The sequence below is a fragment of the Octopus bimaculoides genome, chromosome 1 (assembly GCF_046866305.1).
Source record: "Octopus bimaculoides isolate indiv1 chromosome 1, ASM4686630v1, whole genome shotgun sequence".
NCBI classification, from domain to species: Eukaryota; Metazoa; Mollusca; class Cephalopoda; order Octopoda; family Octopodidae; genus Octopus; species Octopus bimaculoides.
The window spans coordinates 55,306,643-55,322,369 of NC_142928.1; the positions used below are offsets into that span (position 1 = coordinate 55,306,643).

General features: G+C 30.9%; 1 protein-coding gene across 1 annotated transcript in view; it reads right to left on the bottom strand.

Annotated features, from left to right (window-relative positions):
- LOC106869571 (orphan steroid hormone receptor 2) overlaps nt 1-15,727 on the bottom strand; it is a gene marked incomplete at its 5' end in the record, with an annotated part of 102,497 nt that overhangs the window by 51,618 nt on the left and 35,152 nt on the right. The window contains 2 exons of the mRNA XM_052966745.2: nt 2,954-2,980; nt 4,462-4,575. Of these exons, the coding sequence (XP_052822705.2) occupies nt 2,954-2,980; nt 4,462-4,575 (141 nt within the window). The remainder of the gene's footprint in view (nt 1-2,953; nt 2,981-4,461; nt 4,576-15,727) is intronic.

Below are 15,727 nucleotides of genomic sequence, written 5' to 3' on the forward strand. Positions count from 1 at the left end.
TATATATATATATATATATATATATATATATATATATATATATATATATATATATATATATATGTATATATATGTATATGTATATATATATATATATATATATATATATATATGTATATATATATATATATATATATATATATATATATATATATATACATACATAGATATACATATATATATATATATATATATAATTATACATACATAGATATACATATATATATATATATATATATATATACATACATAGATATACATATATATATATATATATATATATATATACATACATAGATATACATATATATATATATATATATATATATATACATACATAGATATACATATATATATATATATATATATATATATACATACATAGATATACATATATATACATATATATATATATATATATATATATACAATACATATATATACATACATATATATATATATATATATTATAATACATATATATATATATATACATATACATATATATATATATATAATATATATATATATATAATATATATATACATACATATATATATATATATATATATATATATATACATATACATATATATATATATATATATATACATATATATATACATATACATATATATATATATATATACATATACATATATATATATATATATACATATATATATATATATATATACATATACATATATATATATATATACTATACATATATATATATATATATATATATATATATATATATATATATATATATATATATACATATACATATATATATATATACATATATATATATATATATATATACATATATATATATATATATATATATATATATACATATATATACATATATATATATATACATATATATATATATACATATATATATATATATATATATACATATATATATATATATATATATATATATACATATATATACATATATATATATATATATATATATATATATACATATATATACATATATATATATATATATATATATATATATATATATATATATATATATATATATATAATATGTATGTATATAATCATCTTTTGAGATCTATTTTCCTGTTTGCTTCACAAACACACACACACACAACAAATACACACACACACACACAGAGCTTCAAAACTGTATACTGTATTTAAAATCATTTTACATAAAGTATATATTCAATAAGTTATACAACTGCAGATATCTACAGAAAAGTGGCAGGCTGTTTTGATCACTGCAAGACTTGTTTTGACCACAGTAAGTTCATTAAATGTAAAGCTGTTTGAAAGATTTTCAAAAAGAAAAAAATTTACCTATCAGCTGTAACTTATTCTGTGCCACTCATGTAGACCTTTCGTCGTTTAACAACCTTCAATCACATAAGTCAATGATATGGCTTCTGTATGGTTACTGAACTCGCAAGAAATAGCAGTCAAATCTCCCTCAAAATCACATTCAAGTATCTTTAAAAAAATAGAACTCAATATATAACAGAACTGGATATGCTTTATCACAAGACAGCTTGGTCAAAGCTGGAACCTCTTTGATCACAAGACAGTTCAATCAGAGCAGGGATGATGCTAAACAGCTTAAAATATGAGACATTATATTCTCAAGTGTTAATAGACTATTTTCAAAACTAGGAAATTTCCAAAAGAAGGTTTCTTATTCAAGAGCCAATCATTAGTATTATCTTCAAAAATTCTACTCCATTGACACATTCAATATCAGATAACTGTTCTTTTTTCAGTTATGTTGAGCAAAAGATAATCCTAAAACCTGAACTTACACTGTCTGGATTTAGGAACTACTAAAAGTACTATCTCTTAATCACAGCTGTATATTTTATTACATGATTACAACTGATATTTCTTGAGAAGTTTTCATATCTTTAATTCACAGACATGTTACATTCATAATAAAACAAAACAACATCTCTTTAGATTTCACTTCCGCTAATAGAGATATTTAGAAATTGTTCAGCATGCAAAAATACAGAGCAGTTATTTAAGAAAACCAACAAAGTTAAGGTTTAGTTAAAATTATTCCACGCAGCAACTTTTAATTATAACTCAAAACCTAATGATAACAAATTGTGTTAGAGGAAGTCTATTTGGATAACCCAGATGACCACACCAACATTTGGTTCAGCAATTGGTTTGTGTGCACATGCATGTGCATGTGTGTATGGGTGAATTTGTGTGCACATGTGTATGTGCATGTAAATACACACAAATACACATGCATATATACATATGCAAACACACACATTTTCCAATACAACTTTCAATGTGTCACTATGTAAAAGATAGAGTCCTTAAGACTCTCAAATGATATAATCTAATATGCATGCAAGAATAAACACACAAAATACACAAGAATACACACACACACACACATATATATGGAGAAAGAAAGGTGTGTATCTGTGTGTGCGTGTGTGTGTTTAGAGGAGACCAACCGCAAATCTATTCAATATAGTTAAACACAGGAAAATATAAAATCTCCTTTTTAATATATTAAGAATAAGAAGTGTAAAATATATCCAAGCAATCAACTATAAGAAATCTTGCCAAACTGTAGCAGAAAATAGTAAGAGAAGTAAGAAAGTCTTATTTCTTAACATTACACTTATATGATGCAGGTAGGAAGAACTGGAATATTATGAAGAGCAATTAGTCTTTAAGAAGTGTAGTGGATCATGTGTTATTTACATCACATTTTTAGTAAAAGAATCAGTTTGAATGTAACAATAATCAACAGCCTTGTTGAGCAAGGTTTATTATTATTATACAAATATTTTCAAATGTTGAATAATCTTGAGCTATTTTATTTAAATACTATTAATAGCGGTTGCTACTGGACAGCTTCACATTTCCAAAGATAAATCCTAACTGGGAAAATTGCGAAACATCAACTTACCTGGAATTTGAAATTGGGACCAAGCGTCTACAAGAAATATATTTATTTATCAGTAGAATATAAAAACAAATGAATAAAAATGTTAAATTAGAAAGAGAAGAATTAACAAAACAAAAGAAGCGGTGGTGGGGGGACAAAAAATAATAAAACAGATTAAATAACAGAAAATAAAATATAAAAGAAAAGGTGATATAGTGAGAATTTTTACAGAAACCTAAGTAAAAATAATAGTTTATAGCAAATGAATATAACAGAAAGAATAAGAAAAGAAAAGAAAATAGAAAGGAAAAAATAGAGTAATTAAAAAGTAAAATGATAAGGTTGCAAGCAATTTTGGCTTAACTTGATTTCTAAAGAGAATATAAAGTAATATTGATGTACTTGTTTGAAGATCTGTAAGTGTACAAATATAGTTGAGCTAATTATGTGTATAGGCTGATGCTGTTGTATTTTATACCAATATAAGTTCATTAGAATCTTTAGAATTTCCTTTCTTAAAACAGTCACAAAAAAATAGTTAAATAAACAATCCATTCCAAACTGAGACCATTCCTAAACAAGAAATATGTAATGACACTACTTTTTGGTAATTATGGGGTTTCTATAAAGACTCTTACAAGAACTGAAGTATAATCTTAAATTGATTTTACTCAAACATCAAAACTATTTTCAACAATTCTTAATGAAATCCAACTTTCCAAAGGTACAACTGAAGAAAGAGTAGAGAAAATAAAGGATGTATAGATGTGTAGAGGGAATAGAGTATATTCATGTATACACATACTGTATATATGCAATCACTTCATATTTACACACACTAGTTTTCTTTCTCTCTTTGGCTATCTCCTTCTCTTTCTCTCACAGACACACTCATATCATATACACATTAGCTAAAAGCAAAATAAAGTTATTCAGTGATAAGTCTATCAATAAATAAACTATGCTTGCATAGATATAAGTATTTTGTCTTATTTTAATTAAAATAATTCTGAAAGTATTTCTGATACTGCTGTGTATTTTAAGGTCACACAAATCTAAATTTGGGCATTTTTTTTTTTTACACCTGGTTAAAAATATGTTTCAAAAGCAAATTAAAAGAATTAGCTCACAGAGGGAAGCAGAATAAAAGCAAATTAGTTTTTTAGTGAAATATAAAGAATCACCATATTTCAAAGCTTAATGTATCTAATGCATTACTTGAATAATTTAAGGCAGATTAATGAAGCCAAATTAATAGTGATACTAGATTAAGAAAAGAATGAACAAAGGGAAATAAATGACACAAAGTCAAAAAGCTGTAGCAATCAATTAATGTTATTTTTCTTTCAATAGATAGACACAAGGTGGGGTGGGAGTCTGGGCTAAAGGAGTGAAGACAAGAGACATCATACCACATGCTTTTATCCTCACTCTCTCCACCTTTTTCAAACATATTAATAACTAATGTTTCAAAGTAATCAGCAGTAAGTAGATGCATTTAGCAATGGAAATTGGAAAAAAAATTTTACCTTTGGGGTGGGACGCACTTTTTAGACTCTGGGAATCAATTTTGTAGCAATTATAGGGTGCCCCATCAGTGGTGGAACTGGAGTAGACACTGGGTGAGCTGGTGATACTTGGACCTAACCAATTGTAAATAGGTATGTTAATAATTAATTGGAGCTGAAAAAGGGGGAGATTAATTCGGGGACTAAAAATGGAAGAACAAGAAATCTTCTGTTAGCTACACATTGTATGAATATTGGTTGAGGCAGGGAACTGTAGAAAGGGAAAAGTATATAAGACTAAACCTAAGTATATTTTTGAAAAATACATTAAATAGGTAAGTTCATTGGTAGAATCAAGTCATCTCAGAGGATAACACACGTCTTCTCGGCTATTTATGATGTATCACACAGTTACAAAGTATTTTCAATTGTTGCTGATAATCATCTTTTGTTTATTGGTGTTAGAATTTGATAAATTAACTTTACTTTCAGCTCCAGGAATAATATAGATATATAAGGAAAATTTAGCAGGCTGGGAAGTTTTTGTGTTAAAATAAGAATTAATGCTGCAGAATTGCATAAATAGAAAATTATCTAAATGAACAAAGAAAAAGTTAGATAATTATCTTTAAAATAACGCAGTACAAACAGGATAACTCCTGACTTAAGCTGAATTATGGATACTAAAATTGTATGGAAACCAACTCAACATTCACAAAGAAATGTATTAGTAAAAATCAAGAAAGATTTGTGGTGAATGGCCAAAGGTAACGTAATGAGCAACTATTTTTTTTTTATTTATTAAACTCTATTTCTATGAAAGCAAAATATTTTTAAATATTTCACCAAAGATAAAACGCAAGGATTTGTTTTAAATTGTCAAAGTCCATTAATAAGCTTGATTTAGGTAGACACCAAAAGGCTTTTTAAAATATTTTGGTGTGATTAAGTGAAGTTTGCTGCATGTCAAAAAATAATTCCTGGTGATGTGCCTATCATTCTCATCAACTAGACCGTATTTCAAAAGTTGCTCTGAAAGAAAGGTAGCCATCTTTTTGATAAATAAAACAAAGGTATGATGTTTTCTTAATGTAGTGAATCTTTCTGTATTATCAAATTCACTTCAGCCAATGATAAAAGAGAAATAATAAAATACACTGCTTACATTTTCTTCGTAAAATATAAATATATATATATATATATATATATATATATATATATATATATAAATTTTAAATGGGAGATTAAAAAGCTGGTGATGCAATGGATCAAAGAGGCAAATGGAAAATATATAAATATGATGAATGCTTGACTTTTGCCTAGTTTCAAGCTCTAAAGAAGCAAGACAGGCAGTCATTATTTATTGTCAGATATCTATGTTTTATCTAATATAAAACATTGAATATAAAAATATTCTAAGGACTCAAAACATCCTTCATTCTAAATATTAATGGTAGATGGTATCATATAGTATGACAATATTATTAAGAATGTATGTGTAAATTGGAAATAATAATTAAGAACAAAGTAAATATTCCTGACACTATTAGGAATATTCTATACATTGTTTCAATACTTTTCAAACTGAACAAAAATACTCTATCTTTTCTAATTAATATATCAAAAATAAAGATATCTAATTTTTGAAAAATCAAATTAAAATCTTTTACTTATTTAATAATTCCAATTATATTTTTGAAAATATTTGCGTTGAAAGTAATACAAAGAAAGATATTGAATTAAACGTCAATTAATGTTGGATTAATTGAATTCATTTGTCAGAATTGATGTTGGCTTAGAGTATTTACTTTTCAGCTTTAACAAGCTCTTACCAAAGTAATAAATATTGTCACAGCCAACTGTTTTTTCTACAACACCGTACACATTGCCTTGTCTTCTTTTCTTGAAGTAAGCAATTAATGCTAGCCTTCCCAATTTCAAAATTATATTTTATCAAATGCACTGATAAAATATTTCCATAAAATAATTGTCTATAATTGCAATAATTTTGATGTATTAGGTATTTATAAGGAAAATTTCAGGTGTATACAAGATATTTCTGAAAGACATAAATAATAAGAGAAGAAAATCAGTTTTGATAGCTTAAATATCAATAAGCTAGTAATGAATAAACTTTGAGCTATAGTAATAAACAATTCAGCTACATAAAACCATTTTTATAAAATTCAGGTGACAGTTCATGTTCAAACAGTCATTAATGCAGGATATCCAAAGTATAAAGTATAAATCTAAAACAAGCAGGAAAGGGAAAACAAAAATATAACCACCGTATATCATTTAAAATACTACAGCCTTATAATGGTTTCTTACACAAACACAAAGCCCTTGACTTTTATTTGAAAAGAAATGGCAAGTTATGACACTCATATATTTTTGAAAAGTAATTAGTAAATGGTTCTGTTAGAAATGAAATGGCTTCAGTGAGAAATTGAAACTTCATGCTTCGTTTACTCTAAACTTCCTGTCTTAAGAGTCTGCTGAATGCAATTAATTCTGCCAACATCAATATTTCATATATATATATATATATATATATATATATATATATATATAATATAGATTTAATCAAAAGATTAAATGTGGTACTTAAAATGTTTGAGGCACCAGAATTTGGTAGGGTAAAAACTAAAAACAAAATCAAGAGATTTGGTGAATAAAATTTGAAGTTAAGCAACAAAATTTCAATAGGTTATAGCAGTACGTACGTTTCGTACAAGCTCCATTTATTCATGTAGTGTTCTACATGAATAAATGGAGCTTGTACGAAACGTACGTACTGCTATAACCTATTGAATTTTTGTTACTTATCTTCAAATATATATATATATATATTGGAAGGTTTGGAGGTGATGTACAGAAATTATATAGAAAGAAATTAAGGTACTCAGAAATCTGGATGTTTGTACATTTACAGATTTTTTATTAATGTCACATATTAAATAAAGCGCTTTTCACCTAATCGTGCAGGATTTTCAAATTGTTTTCAAATTTGAAAATCCTGCACGATTAGGTGAAAAGCGCTTTATTTAATATGTGACATTAATAAAAATCTGTAAATGTACAAACATCCAGATTTCTGAGTACCTTAATTTCTTTCTATATATATATATATATATATATATATATACACATACAGGGGTTGGACAAAATAATCGAAACACCTAGCATCAGAGCATCATCATTTTGAAATATCTATAAAACCATCAAAAGCTTGTTTATTTTTATGTTTTTTTTTTAATTTATTATTAGTGTAGCTTAATATGTTTTGCTAAAATTGCTGTTTCTTTTCAGATATCATCAGCAAAAGGTAATTAAAACTCAGTAAAATGACAGATCTATTGGACTTTTAAAGAGGTCAAATTGTTGGTGCTTGTATAGCAGGCGCTGGGATAATGAAAACAGCTGAAACATTTGGTAAGTCAAGAAGTACTTAAAAGTAATGACAGCCTTTCAGAAAGAGGGAAAATCCTCCTCATCAAAACAAAACTCCAGAAAGAAACTAAAACTTTCAGATAGGGACCATCGGACTCTTACGCAAATTGTTAGAAAGGATCACAAAAGTACAGCTCCAAAAATTACTGCAGAGCTTAATGACCACCTCAAGAACCCAGTTTCCACAAAAATTGTTTGCTGGGAACTGCACAAAGCTGGATTTCACAGGAGAGCTGCAATCAGAAAACCACTATTTTCAAAAACAAACATTGCAAAGTATTTAGAGTGGGATGAAAACCTACAGAATTGGTCTCTAAAGCAGTAGAAGAATGTTATTTTCTCAGACAACTCATCCTTTACCTTATTTCCAACCACTTGCCAAGTATACATGTGGAGACAGCCAAAAGAAGTATTTGATCCAGACTGCCTTCTTCCAACTGTTAAACATGGAGGAGGATCTGTGGTGATCTGGGGGGGGGGGATATCTTGGAAATCTGCCAGCCCAATGGTCTCCCTTCATGGCAGAATTAATAGTCAAGACTATTTAAGCATTTTATCTGATCAAATTCATCCTATGGTTGCCAAACTGTTTCCAGAGGGAAACGCAATCTTTCAGGATGATAATGCACCAATTCACACAGCTAAAGTTGTTACTGAATGATACGAGGAACATTCTAGTTAAGTTAAACATCTTATCTGGCCACCCCAGATCTCAATATTATTGAACATTTATGGTGCATTTAGAAAAACAAGTAAGGAGTTGATATCCTCCACCGTCATCGCTACAAGAACTGGAGATTGTTTTAGCTGAAGAATGGAGAAAAATTCCTTTGGAAACAATTCTAACTTTGTACGAGTCCATACCTTATAGAATTCAAGCTGTAATTACTGCCAAAAGCAGTCCTACCCCATATCAAAATAAATTTGTTTGAAATTTTAAGGTGTTTCCATTATTTTGTCCGTGGGCATGGCTGTGTGGTTAGGAAGCTTGCTTCTCAGCTACATGGTTTCGGGTTCAGTCCCACCGCGTGGCACCCTGGGCAAGTGTCTTCTGCTATAGCCCCGAGCTGACCGAAGCTTTGTGATTGAATTTGGTAGGTGGAAGTTACTGCCGTGTGTGTATATGTCTGTGTATGTGCCTCTCTCCCAGAGAGTGAGAGAGGGATATATATATATATATATATATATATATATATATATATATATATATATAGATATATAGTCCATGACTTTCAGGTGTTTTGACACCTGGCTCTTTGAAAAAGTAACCACCAAATTGCAGCCTACTGGCAAATGCGTGATCCATGTACATTATGCATATGTGGTTGATAATGTTTATATATAGATATATATATATATGCATATATCTATATATATGCAGTTTATATCATGAGAATTTATAGTTCCATCGTTGAATGCAATTTATTTTCTATTTCTGATAAGAGATAAGAAACAAATTGTTTTTAACAATGGAACTCATAAGTAGATGAAGCTATAAATAATATAAATAATAGCATGTAGAATATTGGGTTAAAAAAAACCCCTTGAATGAAGAAAGTTGAAGGCTTTAACTTCTTCCAGCTAAGGATTATTTTTAGCCCATATTCAACATGCTATTATCTATAGCTTTATCTACTTCTAGTTCTATTGCTAAAAGGATTTATTATATGCATGTTCACTAACACACATACATAGATGTATGTACACACACATATACATACATACAAACAGAAAATTTTGACACAATATGAATCATCTTCTATGGCTAGTTAATGATAGGTAAAAATTAGCCAAAAGTTAAAGATGGAGAAGTTAGACAAAGAATAGTTAAAAGATCAGATTAGAAATCAGAAAGTTAAACCTCATAGACATAACATTGGATTGATATAGGTAGTGAGATTTTATACTGAGAACATATTTCACATATTCTTTTTTGCAATTACTCTACCTGCTAGAGATAGAACTCTGAAATCACACTATACAATCATAAAAATATTACAACAGATAGCATTTTGTTGTCCTAGATACACAGTGTCTGACAAAAATGGGGAAAGATCGTGGTTAGAATGGCTATGACCATAGATCGCCTTGAGAGGAATTGATTTGGAGTCTAAACAATAATATACTATCATGGAAAAATAGACATGAAAATAACAGTGTGGTAGTGGGCTTCAATACCTTCAACTCAAAATGGATTGAAATATGAAACTTGTAAGAACTTGATCCTCAAGTAAATTTGGTAAAGCAATTTGTATTTCATTTGGAATACAGTACTACGTCAAAAAAGTACTCCACTGGAACCAACAAACATTATCTAATTTCCTAGCAAAAGGCTTCTTGTGAAAGTGCCTCCCACCCCAGTACACAATCAAACCTGATCTAGAAAATCAGATTATAGGTTTTTCAAATTTTTGAAGAGACTATTTTACTAACCAAACATATTTCTTTGACTGCAGTTTCAACTTTTTGCAATAGTTTCCAAGCAAATCTCTACTAGCTTTGGAGAAGCCTCCAACCCATTACTTCTTAGTAAGTACTATCACCGTGCAGAGGAGTGTAAAGAGAGTGGTGATTGTGGTGAAATGGGAGGTGAGTGAAAGGTTCAGGAAAAAATTGAGTGAAAATTTTGTAAGAAATAAAAAGGTTTTGGAAGGAGGTACAGAGGGTAAGAAAGGTGGTTGGAGGAAAGAAAGGATGTAAATGGAAATTTGTTGAAAGAAAGTGAGGATGTACGAAGGAGATCGGCAGAATATTTTAGTGAGCTGTTAAATGTGGAGGATGTTAGGGAGGCAAGTATAGTGGCTGTAGGAGGAGAGAGGAGTATGCCTGTTGTTGGGGATCAGAACTATGGTGCAATTAGAAGAGAGGAGGTGAGAGAATCCCTGCGGAAGATGGCAAACCGGAAGGCGCCAGGTATAGATGAGTGTACAATGGAGTGCCTAAAGAAAGGAGGAGTGACAGTGATTGAATGGTTAATGAAGCCTATGAATGTTTGTTATAAGGTTGGAAGAGTACCAAAGGACTGGTGCAGTGCCTGTATAGTACCACTGTACAAAGGGAATGGGGATAAATGTGAGTGTGGAAATTTTAGGGGTATAAGTCTGTTGTGTGTGGTTGGTAAACTGTATGGGAGAATTCTGGTTGTTAGGGTGAGGAACCAGACAGAGAGTGTACTAGGGGAGGAGCAGTGTGGTTTAAGGAGTGGAAAGGAGTGTACAGATCAAATATCTGTAGCAAGACAGATGTGTGAGAAGTTTTTGGCAAAAGGGAGGGAAGTGTATTGGGCCTTTATGGACTGTGTGGATAGGGATGCAATGTGGCAGGTGTTGCAGTTGTATGGAGTAGATGGTAGATTATTGAGAGCTGTTCAGAGTTTTTATAGAGAAAGTAGGGCATGCGTTACGGTGGGTGGTGAAGTGAGTGGTTTGATGTGAAGGTGGGGTTAAGACAGGGTTGTGTGATGTTTCTGAAGGTATTTAGTTTATATATGGACGGTGTGGTGAGAGAGACAAATTCTAGAACCCTTGGTAGAGGAGCCCAAATGGTGGGAGAAAATGGAGAGAAATGGCAGGTGAGGCAGTTGTTTGCTGATGATACAGCACTGGTGGCAGATTTGGAAGAGCAACTGAGGAGACTAGTGGTGGAGTTTGGAAGAGTGTATGAGAGAAGGAAATTGAAAGTGAATGTTGCTAAGAGTAAGGTGATGAGATGTTCAAGAGATAGAATGGCTGGTAGGATGCATGTGAGTTAAATGGTAAGATGTTAGAGGAGGTGAGTGTCTTTAAGTATCTGGGGTCACATGTGATGGCAGATGGCGGGTTAGCTGAGGAGATGGGATACAGAGCAGGGGAGGGGAGTAAGATACTTGGAGTTGTGAAAGGTATGCTGAGAGATAAAAGGTTGAGTATGAGGGCATGATTGTGCCAACAATGTTATATGGTGCAGAGACGTGGGGGCTGAGAGAGGCGGAAAGGAGGCGACTAGATGTGTTTGAAACGAGATGTCTGATGACTATGGTTGGTGTGACATGGAAGGATAGGATGAGGAATGAGGAGGTGCAAAGACGAGCAGGAATGAGAGAAAAACTAACAGCCAAATTGGATAGACGTATGTTGAGGTGGTTTGGCCACATGGAGAGGATGGAGGAGGAGCGGAATGGTAAGGAGGGTGATGAAGGCAGAAGTGGTAGGCAGCAGAACCATAGGCAGACCTTGGTTTGTGTGAATGGATGGAGTGAGGAAAGCTTTGGTGGTTAAAGGTGTTGGTGTGAGAGAGGCAAGAGAGTTTATAGATGTTAGGAAAGCTTGGAGAGTGTTTGTGGATGGATGAGTGAATTTTGATGTTGCTCAAAGGGGTACAGAATCAGCATGATGCAGCATGGGGTAAACCAGCATATGCTGTCGGGCCCTGCTGCTGATATTAGGATTTGTGTTCTATGCCTTGACTCAAGCATTGAACGGGGCTTGCCCCTTTGAGCTGGGAAATGAATGGAATGCCTGGTGTGTGTCTTGTTGTGGCTACCAACTCCTAAAAAAAAATGGGGAATAGGTCTGGGTATATATCTATATGTAAGTACTATCACATCTATTTCTCTTGGACTGGAAAACAAGAGATCTTGAGAACATCTTTCAAAAGAGACATAATACTTTAGGCTTCTTAAACAGCACAAAGACTCAATTACCCTTCATTTCAAGAAAGCTATTTTTCACTACATCCTCCTTAAACATGAGCAATGCACAATTAAAACCTCAAAATTTATATAACTGATAAAACTTTCAGTCTCTTATGTAAGCCAAACATATATAACATTGTAAAATCTAAATTCTAAACTGGCTTCCTTTCAAAGGCCAGAAATACATTTTTTTTTCACAACTTACATAATTCACATGTAAAAGTATGGCTGGTTATATTATCTTGCTACTTTTTACATTATTTCTATTTCAAAAGATTCTTTTTTAATTTTTATAGTTAAGATTAAGGAGTATCCATAACTTTAACAGGACCTCTGAGATTGGCAGGAGTAAGGTAGAAAGTTATCCTAAAACTGAAAACCTTCCCCAAATGCATGCCACAGAATGGATTCTGGTAAAGACACTCAAGGTGGCAAGTAGTGGTGTTCAAGCAGGAAATGCATTAAATTTACCACTCAAGTAGGCTATGGTGGGATTTGAACTTAGAATGCAAGGACCTGAAATAAATACTACAAGTGATTCAAACCAGCATCTTTTAGGTTTGCCAATCTCTACTGCACTGGATTTTTTTTTCTATCTGATTAGTAACAAAAAGCGAAGCTGACTTCAGTGAGATTTGAACTAATGGTGTAGCAAATTGGTACAAACACAGTGAGGCATTCTATCAAACACTAAAACAACTCTACCAATTTACCAGTTGATCAATAGACATTAGAGTATTCTCATATACTCTACTGCTGCTTCTGCAACTACTGTTATGATACATACACAAACACTAGATTACAAAAAATTGTAATATACAATTTTGACTATAACATTGACATTATGTCAGATGGCTCAGGCTAATTACAAATATTTTACATTTAACCTAGTAGTAAAACAATATAAGCTCTCAAAGACACAGTCATCATTTGTACAAACCATAAATATTAACAATGAAGTAGAATAGAATAACAAAAGCAATTATAAATGAAAACTGACATGCAAACAATCAATTACTAGACAATGATGATGATTTAGTGAAACAAAATAGAGTTTAACTCTGGAACTTGTGCACAGAAAATCCTGCAGTATCTTGTTAATAACAGCTACCTGCCTATATTCACTCTGTTTATTCTAAAATCAAATACTGACTATTCCAGAGAAGCAGTACGTATTTTTGTGTACCTTTAAGTGCTAGAGTGATCAAACATTCTGGAAAATATAATCTAAATTAAATGTAAATTTTTAACTGAGAAAAAAATTACATAGTTTTTTAAAGAAAATCTCACCTTTCTTTTGAAAATTTAATAAATTGTAATGTACTGAATATATATTAAAACTGTTTTGATTTTGTTCTTGATTTAAACACTATGGTGCACTAATTTGAAATATACTAAAAAAATTCAAAAGTTTTGTTGTAAGTGCTTATTGTCAAGCGATGGTGGGGGGACAAACACGAACACACATATATATACACGATGGGCTTCTCTTAGTTTCTGTCTACCAGTCCACTCACAAATCTTTGGTTGGCCTAGGGCTATAGTAGAAGACACTTGCCCAAAGTGCCACGCAGTGGTTAGTAAGCAAGCTACTTACCACACAGCCACTCCTGTGCCTATACACTATACATACACTATTAAATAAAGCCAAAAGATTACAACCAGATTGTTGTAGAAGACAGGAACACCAGATACATCAATATTTGGTGTCAGGTAAAATAAATCTAACTGAAATATAAAAAAAGGAAGGGTAATAATATTTTCCTTGGAAATGGGTATTGAAATGGAAAGTAATTTAATAGATTAGAACAAAAGGAAAATAAGAAAAGATGTAAAGATTAAGGTAATTCTTAAATCATAATATGTTTTCTAATTTCAAAATGTTATAAAGGGCTTTTTTTTTTTCAACAGTAGAACAAAAGAAAAAGAAGAAATAAGTTCATTTCAACTGATATTAAGAGAAAAGAAATTGTAATACTTTTCCAACATCAATAATATATTCTGAGCTTATAAAGTAATCATAATGTAATTATAGATATTTTTATAACATAGCACTTTGATTGTGAGGATTATGTATAAATGGTCACAAAGATAACTATGACAACTAAATTATCAATATGAAGAGATTTTTACATATTTATTTGTCATTCTCAGCCTATTCAAGGAAAAGGACAATGCTTGAGATAAAACAAATTAAATTTTTGCACACACATTTAATTCAGGGTCAATAATTCTACAAGAAATTATTATACTGCTAACACAGAAGTACATGATATTGACTTATAAAAATGTTTAACATACTTTGCAGCATATTATGGTTGCATAACGAAATACTGTGTGCCTACAAGTGATAGATATTTACATACCAGCTTCCAGGGATGTGTTCAGTATGTAAATTGGTATATCCAATAACATTACACTGCTGTATGTAGTGGTTACTTCAGCAATGAGTTTATGGATGATTAATGGGTTAGAGGGGTGCTGATGAAAGAGCAAAAACTCCCAAAATATGGCATATACACCTATTTCATATATGGCATATACACCCATATATCACCCATTTTTTTATCTTCGATCTCATTGCTTACATCTGACGTCTTGGACACAAAACACCATAATAAAATCACTGCTGGTTATAATTTATATAGAAAATCTGTACAGATGACCTTAACACATGATTTAAGTCCACTACTAACACAGTAGTACATGGTATTGACTTATGAAAATATTTAATATACTTTGTAGCATGTTATGGTTGCATAACAAAATACCATATCCTTACAAGTCTAATAATATAAACGTCTACAACTATGTTTTTCAAATGCAGAGAATCCTTAAAGCTCATCCTTGCTAAAAAGTTTTTTTTTTTTTTTTCCCATTTTCTTTTCTTAGTTGAAAGTAATGCTTGAAGTATTAAGAATTACTACCAGTAGGCATTATAGAATTTTAATTCTATACACTACTGATTGTATAGTCATGAGTTCAAAACTTTATAACTTCTGCCATATTTTGCTTGTTTCATGAGCTAGTTCCAATCCTACTGTACAGTTGATTGATTAGTGGTAGGAACAACATCATCATCATCATCGTTTAACATCCGCTTTCCATGCTAGCATGGGTTGGACGATTTAACTGAGGACTGGTGAACCGGATGGCTGCACC